This window comes from Galendromus occidentalis, unplaced genomic scaffold (assembly GCF_000255335.2).
Source record: "Galendromus occidentalis unplaced genomic scaffold, Mocc_1.1 scf7180000077451, whole genome shotgun sequence".
Taxonomy (NCBI): Eukaryota; Metazoa; Arthropoda; class Arachnida; order Mesostigmata; family Phytoseiidae; genus Galendromus; species Galendromus occidentalis.
Window position 1 is genome coordinate 609,437 of NW_003805439.1, and position 16,911 is coordinate 626,347.

The following is a 16,911-nucleotide window of genomic DNA, read 5'->3' on the forward strand; positions in this document are numbered from 1 at the left end:
AGAGATTTCTGAATGTTATCGATAGCATTCAAATGAGAACAACTATGTATTCTAGACCCTAATTCTCTGTGGAGAGCTCGCGACCGTATCTTGAGCGTTAATGGCGTTTCCAATGATTCTGTTCGCTGAAGATAGGTATGACTGTGCCGGGTGGTCCACTCCCGTCCACATTTCAATACACACGTGATGTCGCCTATTTACGGTGAGGCGGCTACACGGCCCGAAACGGACCGAAAAGAGAATCTTCGGTCCGAGGAAGGACTCCAGAGAGGATTACGGCTTCTTCGGTATATGAGCAGGATTTCTCGAATGGCTCAATCTCTTCGACCAACCGAACAACAACTTCTCTGCCTCTGCCCCAGACTATTGAACCTATGCTAGGTATTGGTTGAATCATCGAACAAATTAGGGATTGAAAAAATTTGGAGGAAACGTGCGCATCCATGTCCTCTGGCCTCTAAGTGGTCCGGTGAGCGTTGGGGCGGACATACAGTGAATATGGTGTTTCAAATGAAAGCACGGCTCGATGAGCTCAGCTCGGAGGTTATACATGCAGTCTCAAGTGCGCATGTGAGGATGTTTTGACGACAGGAACTCAGCAAGAAATCCGCTGGCCGCACTGCTCAAGTCCTGAGGACTTTCGCGCCACTCTCAGCTTGGTCAGATAAATGGTGACTGGTCGCCTAGCGTCTAGCGTCCGTTCTAAACTCGCTCAGAAAGCGGAAATCGCCCCTTTCAACGTGTTCAAATGGAGTTCACGAAAATTTGACAGCTCTCGGCGAAGTATATGGTCAATCATCCAAACTTTTGAAACCTCTATTCTCTGATGAGCCTGTCCGAGGAGAATTGGGACAATTTTATTCCTCAGGATGAGCGACATTCGGACTTGTCTCGCGTGTTCCCCGCGGCTTATCCGTCTTTGTGTTCGACGGGCAGGATTCCTCACGACTTTCTCCAGAAAGATCCTTCGAGATTTCCTGCTGGAGCATGCTCCGGACGAACATGAGTTTCGCAAACCGCTCGGCTTCGGGAGCCGCTTCCGAGAATAGTGTTTCACTTTCCGCGCTCTACTGAACGCCTTCTCAGGAGCCACACTCGTTGGGAGAATGCTGTCGAGGCTCAGGATCATGATTTAAATCGCGCCGTCTGCCGAGCTCCGGCCGAGCAATTGTTCCCCCTCGAGTGCTTCATGCAAAAGCTCAGCTATCAGTTCAAACTCTGTCACCGTTAGTCGATCAGCGTCGGCAGCGTCAGCAGTGGTATTCGCCTGTTTCCTTCTTGCACTGACAAGGAGCTGGAAATTTCGTTTCACGCTATGGACCATGTGAGCTTGCGCGAAAGGATATTCCCTATCCTCTTTATTGCAGTCCTCCTCGAGAAATTTCGCCAGCTGCTTGATCACCGCGGGCTTCCCAACCAGGGCCACGGGACTCCCAGCAAAGCGCGCGAGTGTGTTGTCAAAATCTCAGGGGCAACGGAAATCCTGTAAGTATACTCGAAGTTGCGAGACTCCTTGACGACGCTGGATTATTCTCCTGCAGAAGCTCTGGCACACAGTTCTGGAGGAACAGGTCTCCGAATTTCGGAGGCTTTCGACGACACACTGAAGTAAAATTGAAATTGACTCTTCATCCGAGGTCTGAATGTCTGTGATTGTTGAATAGATTACAAGTTGCAAGAGGGCGGAGGGATATCTGGTGTACGATGGTCTGCTTGTTCAGTCCACATTGATGAAAGTTCACCGAACTGTATGCATACAGGCTCTGCAAGCGATTGGAAGATCTCCGCGAGATTATTCTCCCCTTCCAGGGAGTGTTCCTTTATCTCTCACCGCTCCCGCCAAAGGAAATTTACATCAAATATGGTGTGTGGAATTGCTCGAGCTCGTTCTCAGTTCTCACCTGTAGAACGTTCTCCGCGTCCAAGATGGTTGCGCCTTCTGAGGACATAATTTCCTCGGACTTTCCGATGAGTGCCAGAGATGGAACCAAAGCCTTGATATTTTGAAGATCTGTGTTCTTCACCGGGAAAGTCTTCCTGTGATCTATATAGACTGCCCGCATCCCGAACTCTACAATATAGAACTCCGCTTTCCCAAACTCCCATGTCCGGTGTCTACTGGGTAACCGCCGGAGCCGAATTCCTCCGAGCTCGACACCATCCAGCTGACAATACGGGTGGGCTCATGGAAAGATTATACAGCAAGTGGATCGAGACCGGGCACCTGCGCACTCTGCCGATTCCGACGAGCAATCTTTACGTCACTCCGAATTCGTACCCCCACGAAGACGGGAATCTTGAATGAAATCCTCCGGCTCCCTTGCTTCGAGACTTCGTGGGGCGCGACGATCATGGGATTCTTCCCGCTGAAGAAAGCCTCTCGAGTGTCATCATGACATGGCACGGCACCTTACGACGCTGAATCGAGGCCACTGCAGGAAAACCTGACTCTAGGTTCTGGCCCTCTAAACTCGCGGTCGTGCGCCGTTGCCGCTATGGAAGGCACACGATTTTACGAATTTGGGATTCATCCCGCTGAGGAAAACGTCTTTGGTGACTCGAACCTCTAGAAGTTTCGGGGCGAGCCGGAATATTAGCAAACACAGCGAATTTTCCGCGACGAACTCCAGAGTCCCCGGGGTCAAATACGTATCGTATCAGTCAAACCGTGGCGACATGGTTGAGTCCATGGAAAGAATCTCTTGACGCTGCGCCTGCCTTGCACCTCCTGGTTGTCCGATTCGGCCTCGGGGACAGGAGAAAACGTCCATTCTCAGAGTTTTCATCCAATCCCATTGAGGAAGCACATGGATATCGCGATTCGGGGAGACACTCATTCGGGCTCATCGGGTTTCGGGAGATAAATACGAACCATAGTCCTTCATGAAGATTTCGACTTTATTCAGTCATTAGCTCCATCCGCCTGTGACTCCGTTTCGCCTCCAGACGGCAAAAATAGATTCTCCAGGTTCGCTGCCGGACGAGAAGTGGCGTCGAGATGTCTCGCGTGAGAGAGATAGAAAACCGCAGCAGCAACGTGCGAACAAGAGCCCACCGTCCTGTTGCCATTCAGACATTCGCACCAATACTCCGCGATTCCGTCGATACTGTTGTCGCTTGGATGGTAAAGGATGTAGGTTTCGCGATTTACGTGGCGGGACCTTACTTGGAGCTGAATGACGTTCGGCGCCTCCCTGACGAGTTTCATCTCGATGTCACCGTCGCCGTCCATCATTTCCGCCAGGTAGGATCGTGCGAGGTTGATTTGGTATGGTCCAGAAACGAACATGAGCAGCTGACTTTCAGTCAACTTCGGGAAGTCAGTCAGGTCCTGGGCGGAAATCCTCTGAAGAAGGGTCCGACGTCGATTCCATCCTTCGTTCTCAACCCGCGCCCCGAGAGTGTTCGGCACGCTCATACGATGTTCCATGTGGTCAATGACGACCTCGCTCAGCTCGCCCTCTCCCCACGATCGCGGTTCACATGCATTCTCCAGATATCTGATGATTCGGCACAGAGACTAAACCTTGGGTAGGAGCTTGTTATCAAGGCTATGGTGCAGGAGCTTGTACCTCTGCGCGACCCGTCCATGGACTGCCTCAACGATCCACCGCACCTTCGTAACCAGACGGGATTTGTTGGCTTCGTCGCAGGGTAGTGGCTTCCTGTTACCCTTCATTGCCGGGATAACCACTCGGAAAACCATTCCCTCCACATTCTTGACAGCGTCTCGGAAACCGCGGTCGACGACGAGGACATCGCCCTCAGTCAGCAAAGACAGCAAATCCTTATTCTTCAGAACGTCGAGGGCGATCGTAGCGTCGTTGTCAGTTCCTTTGTACGGTCCCGCGAAATCAAAGATGGGCCCGTTCGTTGTACATATTCTGAAAGGTTTGCAGAGAGGAACTTTCTTCTGGCCCGAGTACTCTCGGCGCTGGAACTCGTTATTCGAACTCCTCTGATAGCGGACGTAGGTTCCGTCAAGTACGAGCACCACCTGGTTCGGATTCAAGCTCAGCAATCTTCTAGCTGTTATCGTTGTGTTCGCTAGCAGATCCTGACGACTCAATGCTTTGGGTCCGAATTGTGGCGGCAGAATGTCACCCTGAGGCCGAATCGGACAACCAGGGGGTGCAATCGAAAGCTCTCGGCGTCAGCTTTCAGATTCCGAGCTCAGAAACGGGCTCTCGGCGGTTGTTTCGGAGTGATCGAGCAAATTAGAGGCCAATCGGGAAAATTCCGTAAAAATTCAGATTTTAGCCGGGGTAAAGATAATTTTTTCAAAGCAAGATGCACCCCTTCGATTCTCCCGGTTTGATGTCCTATGGTTGAGGGACACTTGGGACTTCTATCTGACGCATTAGGAAACGAGTATTAGAAAACTGGGTTTCCTCTTTTCAGAGCCTTAGAAGAGGCCGATTTGGTCGAGGGGGGTCTCAAACGAGAGCTCTCGACGAGAGCTTTCGATCGCGCTATCGCTCGACTCTGTAGCTGCAGCCGTTCTCCGGGAAAAACTCCTCCGGGCGTCTACTGGGACCACGAGGGACGATCAGATCCGGGACCATGCGGAAAATGTTCCTCTCGAAATTACCTTCAAAATGAGACCCCATTCGATCAGATCGGCTCCGGAAGGCAGACTTTGCCTAGGTTTTACCCAGACCCTTTCCAGATCAACGGCCTTCAGTAGTTTTGGATTTTTCTTCGCATGGTTTAGAAACCAAACAAGCCTTGAAAATGCCGATTTCTGGTTATCCCCAAGAGTGTCAGGTATACCGCGGGCGTCGGCATGAGATGCACGTCAAGTGCGAGAGGAGAAATCAGTCTGCGCAGAGTAACCAGAGTGTATGGGGCAGGTAGCACGCCCTCGCTGACAGAACAATAGATGTCGAGATTCCCTGCTCTGATATCGTGAAAAATCTCCTGAATCAGCACCTAACAACAGCGGTGGGGTTGTGACTCAAACTGCTGAAACGGAGTGCTGCAGCGTCGCACACGGTGAGTGCCGGAACGAGATATCTGTAGTAGCTGCCTAAGCCGAGATTCAGAAGCTCGCCGACCAATAGCACGGTTTCTCCGACTGACGATAGACAGGAAAATGAGTGAGTGTAGGAAAATCCGCGGAGACCTAGCTCAGTATTGAGCAACGTTCGAAGATGGCTACTGTTCGGAAACACATGGTGTACTTTGACCCCGATGAGCCGACTACATTCTTCCGCAAACTCCAGCGGATTGCGGAAGCCGAGGAGTGGACAGGGAAGAAGACGTATGCGAAGGTCTTGGTCAGCATCTCCGAAAATCACGAATGGCTTTTTGTCCCTCTTCTCGTCCCGGCCCTAACCCCTAACTTTTGAGGGGCTCAATGAAACTACATGAAATAACCCACTAATCAGCAGCTATCGCTCTGTCTGACACAACTCCATCCCTAGCGGGGACGATTTCGGCCAACTGCGCCTGTTGCGGGCGTTTTGGAAATCTTCGATCACTTTTTTCGCGTTGCTCTACGAAAACGCCTCTTTCTCAGCGACCGCTGGGTCGACCGGGCTCAACCTGATTGCGTTCGACGCGGGACAACCTGGCAGAGGTATGCCGTAGAAAAAAATTCGAAAGAATCCGAAAATTTTCATGATGGCTGAGAGTGCTTAAAATGAGCCAATTCACCCGATCTGGGGGTCAGCGGCTCGATCCGACGACTTTTTTTTCCTATAAAATTCGTCATTCCGAAATTCTCCCCGTGGACCGCGGAATACCGCTCGGGAGCGCTGATGACGTGTTCAAGCGCGCGCTCCAGCCTCTCAGCATGCTTCCGAGCGATGGCGCTCTCGGATTCCCAACGGTCGGGATCTGTCGACATCAGCCATTTTGGAAAGGGAAAAGCCGCGCGAGTCCTCTGTGCATTGTTTCGCTGTCGAATCGCTGCAATCTGTGATACGCAACTGCCACAGCCGTGATCTCAGTGAATTCATTGTGTTCTCCGGACTCTCAAGACGGAATCGCGTCAGTCAGAGCGAGAGCTGTAGATAGTTGGGTTATTTCATATAGTTTCAGTGAGCCGTTCAAAAGTTAGGGCCGGGACGAGGAGAGGGAAAAAAGTCCCGACTAAAAATGACCACCCTGTATGTACCCGCCGACGGGAGAAAATGAGGACGAAGAGGAGTTCGAGGCCACGTATTCGTCGATTGCGAGGATGGAGGAGGCCACGTTGGAAATAGCCGATTCGCCGAGCTTCAGACAGTTGCTCCTGGACCATTTCGAGCGCGTCAGAGCTACTTCGGATAAGCCCGTCTAGCAAACGTTGCAGAGGCTCGTCGATTTGTTTCGACGAGCGGTGCCCGAAGCGACGCCGGAGACGATTACAATGCTTGTCATTCGTCAATTGATCAGAGGATCCCCGGAAGCGTGGCAGCTACGACTGGAGGAGGACTTGAGGACCGTGGCGGAAGGGGAAGTGAAGATGCGGACACTTTCGGAGGCGAGCAGAATTAAGAGCACCAGTGCGCACGTTGAAGTAAGAAGATTAGAGGAGGTACGCGGTGAAGTGGCAACGTATGGGGCATGTCACGGATGCGGTCGATTCGACCATTTTATCAAAGACTAGCGCTCCCGGTCGCCGCTTCGCGGCGACTCGGTATCGCTAGACTCACTACACATGCGCTAGCTCCGAGTGCGCTGGCTCCGAGTGCGCTGGCTCCGAGTGCGCTGGCTCCAAGTGCGCTGGCTCCGAGTGCGCTGGCTTCGGGTGCGCTTGCTTTGGTCGCGCGTGCTCTTGGTGAGCGTCCCGTTTCCCTGCTTTCCCGTTTCCCTGCTTTCCCGTTTCCCCGCTTTCCCGTTTTCCCACTTTCCCGTTTTCCCACTTTCCCGTTTTCCCACTTTCCCGTTTTCCCACTTTCCCGTTTTCCCACTTTCCCGTTTCCACACTCTCCCATTTCCCCACTCACCCGTTTCCCTGCTTTCCCGGTTCCCCACTTTCCCGATTCCCCACTCTCCCGTTTCCCCGCTTTCCCGGTTCCCCACTTCCCCGTTTCCCCGCCTCCCCGTGCCCCCGCTTGTCTTGTGTCTTGTACCTCCGGAAAATCGAATTCCCGTCTTTCCCTTGATGAAATCTTTGATTCTCGGTGAGAGGACCACTCAAATAATTTTTTTATGGTTGGGGGACCCATCACATAAGAACGACGACCCTGATATGACCTTCCTGAAGCTCTCGGGAACCCGACCCTGAATTTTCACGGCGATCGGTTCAGGCGTTTGTGAATTTAGCGAATTTAGGATTTTTCAATTTTTTTCCGAGTTTTCGAATTTTCGTGGGTGGAGCACTCAAATAATTTTTTTAAGGTAGAAGGACTCATCGCATCGGAGAACCGACCCCCCTATAACCACCGCTGGATCCCCCAGAACACGCTCCTAAATTTTCACGACGATCGGTTCAGCCGTTTTCGAGTCTATAGGGTACCCCGGACATACAGACAGACAAACAGACAGACAGACAGACATACGTTTTTATATATATAGATAGATTGTCCGATGAAATGTTATAACTGCGGCGGATTGGGTCATGTCCGTAGCGGATAACGGCGACCGCGGCAAACACAACAGACACGAAGAGGTGGCGCGCATCAACGGCGACCGGCAACGTCGTGGCAGAGCGCGCGGCGCATGGTGGAGGCGATGACCGTTTCGGGGGAGGATCGGCAGATGGAGAACGAAACAAAGGTGGCGAGAGGATTCGAAAAGGTCAAAAATGCTGGCGTGAGGGATCGAACGGTTGCGGCGATCCGGCGAGGCGTCTTGCGGCAACAGGTTAAGGAAAAGGGCAAAGCTCTGTATCTTGACGTGAACTTGGAGTTCAAAGTCAGTTTCGGATACCGGGGCGAACTATTCACTACTGTGGTAGATACAGGTTGTTTCTTCAATCTACTCAGTTTAGATACGTTCCGAAGATGGTGTCCACATGGGGAACTGCAACCAACGTCGGTGGATATGGTATGCTTGAACGAGTCGACCTTGACGAGCGCGGGAGAAATCCCGGAGCATCCCAACTCGCCGCGACCAGCTCGCCGCGACCAGCTCGCCGCGACCCTACTCGCCGCGGCCGACTCGCCGCGACCCAGCTCGCCGCAGGGTCCAACTCGCCGCCGGAGGCGACCGTCTTAGAGCGACTCATCCTTGGCTCATTCGCCCTAATACCTAATGGTTGCAGGAGCATAGAAATTCCAGAATTAGCCGGGAAAGCCATGGAGACAGGGTAAAGAAAGATTAGCAATCATCTTATTATATCAGCAATCCACCTGGAGATCGAGTTGTACGCGCAGCCGCGAATGCTGAGATGGATCGTAATAGAATCCGGTACGGACCCCGTGCTGGTCGGAATGGAGGGGGCGATTGAGTTGGGTCTGATTCTGGTCGCGAAGGTGATCAGAGTTTCCGGAGTCTCCGATACGGTCAAGACAAGTACGGGAGAACTCGAGACCTTGCTGCAGAAATACGACCGGGTGTTCTCAAAAGATCAATTCGACGTGAGGAACGTGAATCATGAGCACTGCATCACGACAACGGCCGGCAGGGCGGTCTATAATAAAGAGTACCGGGTGCCGGCAAACTTGGAGCAACGCGCGTTCGATGGCGGCGATGAAAAGGAAGGGACTGATCGCCGAATGCGACCCGCCGTGGGCAGCACCAGCTATCTCCCTTGAAAAGAACAACAGACAGTTACGGATGGTAGTCAACTACGAGACCTTGAATGAAAAAGCGGTGTTTGATCCGTACCCCATCCCCGATATGTTCGGAATCGTGAGGAAGGCTACGAAGGGATTCCTGTTTTCGATGCCAGAAACTCATACATACGTTTCCGAGAGGCGGATCAAAACAAGACCCTTTTTCCCAACAGCTCCATGGCTCCGACTTACGTCAAAATCGGAGCCCCGCACGGCGGGGAAGCTCTCCAGTTCCCGCTGCGAGAAGTAGACGGAACCCTCTCTGTTTCCAGCCTCAGGGAAGTCTTCGGCGCTGCGGCGCTTCTCTTCGAGGATAAAGAAACCGGGCGTGAATTTGTGCTCGAGGTCAGTGAGGGACGGGTGCTCCCGCCGTCGGGCGGCTGGAATACCGGCACTGTGTATAAGTGCTTTCAGAGGGGAGGTAAGTTCTTACGATCTTCGCTGCAGTATCCATTACCTCCTGGCTCTGTAAGGAGCAGATTGGAGCTTGCAGTCCTTTCCGAAAGCAGTCGTTCATATATCGCGAGCATTCTCCTCGTTGCATTGTTTCAAGCGTCTGCCAGACAATCCGTAATGTCCACCCGGACAGTGTCCACTCCGCCACTTCAACTCAGTCGGCTCAATCAGGTCTCCCGGGGGCTGATTCAGGTCCATGCCCGAACCGCCCGAATTCGGCCGGATACACGTTCCGAGGCCGAATGATTCTGACTGAGCTCACAATCGGGGTGAACGCGACTTCGGAGAGTCTAATGCGCTCCTATGGAAGCCCTGGGGAATATCTGCACCTGGATCCCTGGTTGTGTTTCTCAGACTGGTTGGCCCCTTGTGTATCGCTATGGCAGCTATAGGGGAGGGGACCGCCGATTCGTAAACATCGTTGCCACATCCGCAAGGTAACGAAGACCCAACCTCAATCACCTAGATCTCTTCTCCTCACATAGTACGTCGATTGTCTTCTATCCTCATCCAGCGTTAGGCACCTATCTACATTGGACTCGTGGACGTCTCCGATCTGCGCCTACTGTCAGTCCCATAGGCTTCTGAACTATTCAATAAGAAAGCTCTCAAGCGCAATGATTAGACGGTCAGAACAGCATTCTAGTTCTCTGGCGTAGCCTCGAAGAATGGGCAAAGCTCTTACATGATTTCGCCATCGAGGTGGTTCAACAGCTAAAGACGGTCACCAGTGGGAAGGTCTGAGTGAGGATCACCGCGAAAGTTTCAACCAAACCCTATTCCCAACAGCTCAATGGCGCCGACTTGCGTCAAAATCGAAGGCCCGCACGGCGGGAGAGCTCTCCAGTTCCCGCCGCGAGACGGAACCCTCGCTTGTTCCACCCTCAGGGAATTCTTCGGCGTTGCAACGCTTTTCTTCGAGGATGAAGACGCCGGGGGTATATTCGCGCTCGATGTCATAGACGACAGGTTGCTCCCGCCGCCGGGCGGCTGGAATACCAGCGCTTTGTATAAGTGCCTCCAGAGAGGAGGTAAGTTCTTACGATCTTCGCTGCAGTATCCATTACTTCCTGGCTCTGTAAGGAGCAGATTTGAGCCTACAGTCCTTTTCGAGAGCAGTCGTTCATATATCGCGAGCATTCTCCCCGTCACATTGTTTCAAGCGTCTGCCAGACAATCCGTAATGTCCACCCGGACAGTGTCTTTCTTTCGGGAAAAAAATTCCCTCGTATATCGCAACTCTTCTCGCTCAAGAGTGCCGGACTCGTAAGTTTTTACCTGCTTTCTGTGAGCAGGAGTAGCGCTCCCAGAACCGGACTAGGAATTGAGGGGTGTCGGAGATCCAAGATGATGAAGGGCCCCATTGGAAGGAATTCGAAAAACGTGTTTGTTCACATTGTGCTGTCATCGGGCTTTCCAAAAAAGCGACGTTCCTCGAGGAATGCCCCCCCTCAATTTTCTTTCCAATTTTTTCGGACCTATCCTGCCCCAATCGACATACCGAGAAATACTAGGATGAGCCATGATTCAATAAATTCAAACTTTCCTTTAATTCACGCTTTTTTGCAGCGCCGAACATCCCCCCCCCGAACATCCTCCCCGCCGCGGTACGTCACTGAACAAGACCCTAGTGTATCTGGTATACTTGCAGCGACGCGAACGAAAAAAATATCAGGCGGCTCATTTGCTCTTCTTCGTACAGGTGCTCTAGAAATGGAGCATGGAGCCTGCCCAGCAGCCCTCGGTATGGAGGGTTAGTTTAATTGAACTAGAACCCTAAACTGTTCATAATGATTTCACAAAACATCTATGCAACATCTATAATAAATCATCTATAGTTCATTTTAATTCAACTTCGTTTTCCAATTATCAACTTCGAAGGTCGAATTCACTACGTTATCATCTTGTCTGGTCTTGGAAATGATCCAAGTGCGAAAGGTGGCGGGATGCAGTGATTACTAACAACAGACGCGCCTTGTGCCTTTGTCAGAATTCGGATGCTTATCGGGCGGAAAAAGTCACGCTGAATATCTTCAACCATCACTTTTTTACGTTTCTGACGTCTTATTTCCGAGAAAACGGTAGAAACGTAAATTTTCCGTGACGAACTCCGAAGTTAGACGTCCCTCAATCAAAAACAGTATATGCGTGGATACGAACCGTCTTTCTGGAGAAATTTAGCCATCAGAGTTTTCTTCAATAGAGGCTTTGTTTCTGAGAAAATTGAGTCACAAATTTCTCTCCCCTCTCCGACCCCCACTCCGAACCCTAGAACGTAATCCTTCGCTGGAATGATTCCCGTTGAGGGACTTGGAGCGCTCTGAACATTATACCACTGAGAAACAGTTGAGCCCTGACGATGACGAGTCTGTCAAGACTGCGCCGTTCGGGAGTCGCATCGACGAGGAGAATCAAATCGAGCTTCCTCGTAGACGCTCGATATTCGATTGAAGCTGCTGCTGCCTCTCTGCTACAAAGTTCCAAAGGAACTCCGACCGCTTTCTCGAGCGTCCAGCAAGCGTAGGCCGAGCAGAACACCGTGAGCGATGCCGGCGTCGTATACCTCGAGTCGACATGAAACCACGAGCATCCGGAGAATGTCCATTCTTTCGACTAGGGTCTAACATTAGAAAACAAACTGAGTTCCGGAGAAAGCTTGAGGAAGTCAAAAGTAACACGGGAAGTCCCAGCGCAATCGTTCTGGCTTTCCATCATCATAATTCTTGAAACTTTTTCCGCCCTCGATGCCGGTTCGTTTCTGCAAATGAAACCTACTGTCGAGCCCACAGCTCTCGGACCAATAAGCTCGGCTCACTTCAGCGCTCCCGCGCATGGCTCCAAGTCTCAGGAATGACCGGTCAGACGATGGAACCGGACTGATGTCGAACGAATCGGAGCATATACAGCTCACTCAGACAATCCAGAAAAATACATGATTCTTTGTGGTGGCTTTCCGGCCGTTGTCGGTTTGGGGTGACAAAGAGAAGTCCGGAGGCACGTTCGATGTGTGGACACGCTTTATTTGTTTGGCACGCTCATATTTACAATGGAGATAGGTTGGCTCCGCTCAGGACTGTATATTTTTTCTGGACATTCGTGAATGAAGGGAACGAACAAACGCGCCGCAGAACTCCCTCCGCAGAGGAAAAAAAAGATGCATCCCGATCTCCGTCTCTCCGGGGAAATCGTCGTCTCTCTACTAGCTCCTCACGAACCATTTTCGCAGCGCGTGTCATTCAATCAAATGAAGAAGTTTTCTCCCTCCTTGTTTCTTCCCGGTCGTAATCGTAAACTGAATCATTATGAGATCGAGAAAGAATCGAATGATATCCCCCGCTCCTCGATTTTCTTCCTTTCGCTTTTCTCATCTCAATCCCTCTTAGCATTCGGTTCGGGATCGTCGGACCCCGTCGCGTCAATGGTGCGACAGAAAGACTCGACAAGCGGCATCAGGGACCGTCGTAGATGCCAAGCAGCGATTTCCAGAATCAAGCGGTCATGGATCGAGGAGCTGCCCAGCTTTTCGAAAGTTCTCCCTCGCTCCATAGAAAAACACCGCCCCTGCGGAACTCGAGGCAAGCGATCGAAGTTTGGTTCCCGGAACGACTTTTGGACGGTCGCAGGTTTCCCCGATGAGCAAATAAATGCTCCTGCATCCACTCCCATTCGCTCGCGTCAACAACATCATTCAGAGCGCCGATGGAATTGTTACGTCGAAGCCGTGTCGGGAGACTTGCAATTAAGCTTTTCGTTGTTTACCACAATGCGGTCGAGATCGTCATCTTCTTCGGAGCGTCGTCGTCATCCCCGTCAAGGTCATCGACGACCATTGCTTAGACGGCAGTGTAGTTCTTGGGGAGATCGAACACGAAATAATTTGCGTCCTCGTCTTCGAGGCTTAAAGGTTCGTAGGTGCCATTCCTAGAGCTGCTGGGGGCTTCTTCAGGACCGTGGGCGGCGATGGGGGTAATGGTGACATGAGCAGAAACTCGGGAGGAGGTGCTGTTGGAGGTCAACATCTTGGGTTCGATGACTTGCATCGAGGGTTTGGCGCCGAGTTCGCCCAAAAGGGCGTTCGGCATCAGGAAGGAGGATCCGCAATGACTGCGAAGATTGTGGTCCCTCAAAGTGTAGCTCCGGTAGCTCTTTATGAGAAGGAATACCGCCACAGCCAAAACGATTACGGACGCAAGAGCGGCTGAAACGCTCGTAGTGTAGTCGCCGCGTACACAGCCTGCGAGAGAGAAAAAAAAACACAACCGTGAGCTTGTGTATCCGTAGCCGTAGGCTCTACTCGCGTAGCATTTACGTGACGCACGCTGAATAGAGATCGTTAGACTGAGGCCGCGAAAGAAAAGCTGCCGCTTGTGTCGACGCCGGAGAAGGAGCTGGGCATGATAAGAATCTCGGAGTACGACGAGCCGCGTAATCAATCCAGTCGAATAAAAAAAAGAGAGAGAGTAACAGAGATAGAGAGGGGAAACGTGGAGCTCCTCTCGCGTTTCAATAGAAGCACAAAAGAGGGGAACGAGTTGAATGCAAGAGTGAAGAGCGGCAACACCACGTCGAAGCAGAGTCGCAAGCTCCGCGCTCGCAGACAGGTGAACAGCTCGATATACGATGAGACAGCAATGAAAAACGATCGTCGTTATTCCAAGGGACAGGTAACCGATGGGGCGTTCTGTTTCCTCGTCACCTCCTTCTCCGATGATTTCCCGCGTACCCTGCTGTATATGCTCAAGTGGAAGCAGGTTCGAATTCTCGCGACCAGTCGAAACAAGAGGAAAGGAGGAATGACGAAGCCGCGCTAGATCGATTGCTCAGCCCTACTCGACCTCGGACACTCACTCGACCTGACAGCCAACACGTATGGTTTATGATAGCTTCCTCCACGCAGTAGAGAGGCGAGCAAGCAAGGATAGCCGGTCGGTCACTCGGACAGAATGGCAGACAGGAAGCCAGGCGGGCCGTGCGTCCGTCAGCTTTCCGATAAAAGGATTCGGCAAGAGCAATGGGCTATCATTCTCCCTTCTTCCTCTGCATTGTTGTCGTTGAGGAATTGGAAATGGATTGTCGATGCAACTCACCATGACAGATCTCCATGGCGCGTAGCTTGGCATACTGAGCGTAGGCTGTTTCCACAGTCAGCTGCTGGGTTCGGATCTGTTCGTGGCCGAAGAGACTCACCCACACGTGGTAAACGCTGTTTCGCTCAACCGAGATTGAGGTGTTGGTCGAGCACGTTAATAGATCGCCTGCAAAATATGAACGAATTACCTCGATGTCGAACTTCGGACAAGGAACTATCGACCATGCCTGAGTGACTGCAGGCAGCTGAGCGACTACTGGAATTATTATCGCTCGTCCTTCCTAGTCAACAGTCGCTTTTCTGCTCTCCGATATGTTTTTCTCTGAAACTGAAATCTAGAGTACTGGTTCTGACATTTGGGGAATACACGAGATGGGAAAACTTGGGGACTCGCTGAATACTGCGGACGATTGAATGAAGAATGCTCCCAACTCTCGAGAGGCCAACTTGTCGTTGGGCCGCTGCCTCTCGCCCAGTGCCTCGTTGATAGAAGAGCGCCATCAAGTTTTACGAGCGCGACCCGAGGGTGCGCGTTTTTCTGTAGCGACTCAGCGGCATCGCAAGTCCCTGCTTGTCACAAAACGGCTGCGGACATTCGTGCGACACGAACAGTCGCCCGCAGAGAAAATTCCGCCTCCGCCAAAAACGAACGCATTGTAGCTCGAGTGAAGTAGAATGTGCGACTTCTCCGAGGAAGAGAGAGGAGTATCGAGCTTTGCGCGAAAAGTTGGGATTTTCTTCCCAGCTCTGACTTCCCGCGCATTTGAGACACATCTCCTGGGGGTTCCATGTCATTGGCTCGGTATCCCGGAAATTTTGCGACAGGATCAGACGAATCTGGATATCACGTACGACACCCAGACCAAAACATCCATCCTCCACTGTCTGATCCTACAACTTTTATGCACACTATTCGTAATTCATTCATTGGACTACAATTCACGTCGACTCGAGAGCTCCCCAGAGGCGAGAGGTTCGGCCGAGTACGAAGGGAATCAGCCCCCGAGGTCCAGAATTCAAAGTTCTTATCAGAGCTGACCTTTCCTCTTTCCCGAATGCAAGCGGCAACTGCGCTCGCTCCGCATGGTGAATTCACGAACTTCTCGTTGCTACGGGTCGTTGACTTGTTTCTAGACTGCCTCCGAGAGTTATGTTCGGTAAATCCCAGGAGTTTGAATATTCAAATTGTGCCGAGGAGCCCGAGCCGATTTGATAAGGCGAGCAAAAGTCCGAGCGGAATCGTTCCTCTCAAATCCTCAGACTTTCAAGAGGGAGAAGTTCCCTATGATATATGGCGCGTCGCTATTTTGCTAATAAATTCAGCACTCAGCCGGGAAACAAAGGAATAAATGGAGTATATGTAAGCAGTAGGACGGGACGAATGGGGACGAGAAAGGAGCTGCATTAATGTATGAGTGGTGATTGTGCCGCTTAGTCACAGCGGGCTATTTCTCGGTTCGGATATTCGCTTCGTCTCTAACGGAGCTTGACCCGCCCGGCGACTTCGCCGCCAGTCAGGCAGGATACAACGACGAAGAGCTTTCCGAGCCGACGAGATCCTCGCTAATTTCTCGAGCAACAATCGGACTCGGAAAAAGTAATGCTGTCCTCTCTCATCTCGGGTAACTCGCAAGAATCTGAGCCAAAGGAAAAAGCATGGCGGACGTCTCAAAGGAAGAATCTCGTTTGCATTTTGGAGAGCCTCTCCGAGATATCACAACCCGACGCCGACGTCCTTCGGGGAGTCGCAGAGCCTAAAAAACTTCCGGAGAAAGATAGCTAGTCATCTCATTACGGAGTGACAAAGTTCTCATGGGAAACTTTCCGCAGCTGTTTCTGATTCCTTCGAGGCTTCACTCTTGGCCGGGCTCCGAAATCGATCTGAAGCTATGTATATTCAAAATTACTTGCATTTAGACCAGGAACAAACTCCATGAGCTCTCCGGTCTCCTCTTTCCCGGTCGGTCCGATCCATGTGTTCGCGATCCTACCAGCTGTGGAGTCCGATAGGGAGATCAAGTGCATAGGGGGAGCATTCGACTCGGGTCTCGTATCAGGACAAAAACGGTGAGGCGCTGCGGCATATAATATGTACCTCGACCAGCTCTTCTGCAGGAATCGCGCATGAGAGTTTTCTCACTTAGGATAATTGACGTCCTCTCTCGCTCCATCAACCCCTCAGCTACATCGATCTCGACGACGGTTCAAATCGCTAGCAGAATCCATTGCAGCTGGAGGCTATTCCAGAGGTGACTCATGCTGAAGAATCTCAGTCCAGACCCATCGGTGAGAGGTCTTGCGACGTTTCGCGTCGAGCGAGGAGCGGCGCGGGATATCTTCAGCCGATCACAATGTAACGACACGGATTACGAAATGTGTCACAGAGGTTGTCAGCATGACTCGGCCTCAGTGAATTATTTGGGCACATCGAGCGACTCTCCCTTAGCGGAGTAGCTCATTGAAGACCTCCATCTGTAGGGAGTTTTTCCCCACGTAAAACGGTGAGAATCGCCCGAATCGCTTCCTCCAGTTTCCGAGGTGATGCGCAAAACCTGTTCTCGGTCACTAAATGCGGTGTATCGCGGAGACGCTGTTAAGGAGGATGTGCGAGAAATTATCCAGCCGCGAGCGGCTCGGTTAGGCGAACTGCGCCATGAG

At 51.7% G+C, this 16,911-nt stretch overlaps 1 protein-coding gene across 1 annotated transcript in view; it reads right to left on the minus strand.

The window, feature by feature from the left end:
• Positions 1 to 12,997: 12,997 nt before the first annotated feature.
• Positions 12,998 to 16,911, minus strand: part of LOC100899133 (uncharacterized) — a 31,642-nt gene continuing 27,728 nt past the window's right edge. Inside the window, exons 7-8 of the mRNA XM_029111597.1 lie at positions 14,252 to 14,419; positions 12,998 to 13,398 (exon numbers count right to left, since the gene is read on the minus strand). Of these exons, the coding sequence (XP_028967430.1) occupies positions 12,998 to 13,398; positions 14,252 to 14,419 (569 nt within the window). The remainder of the gene's footprint in view (positions 13,399 to 14,251; positions 14,420 to 16,911) is intronic.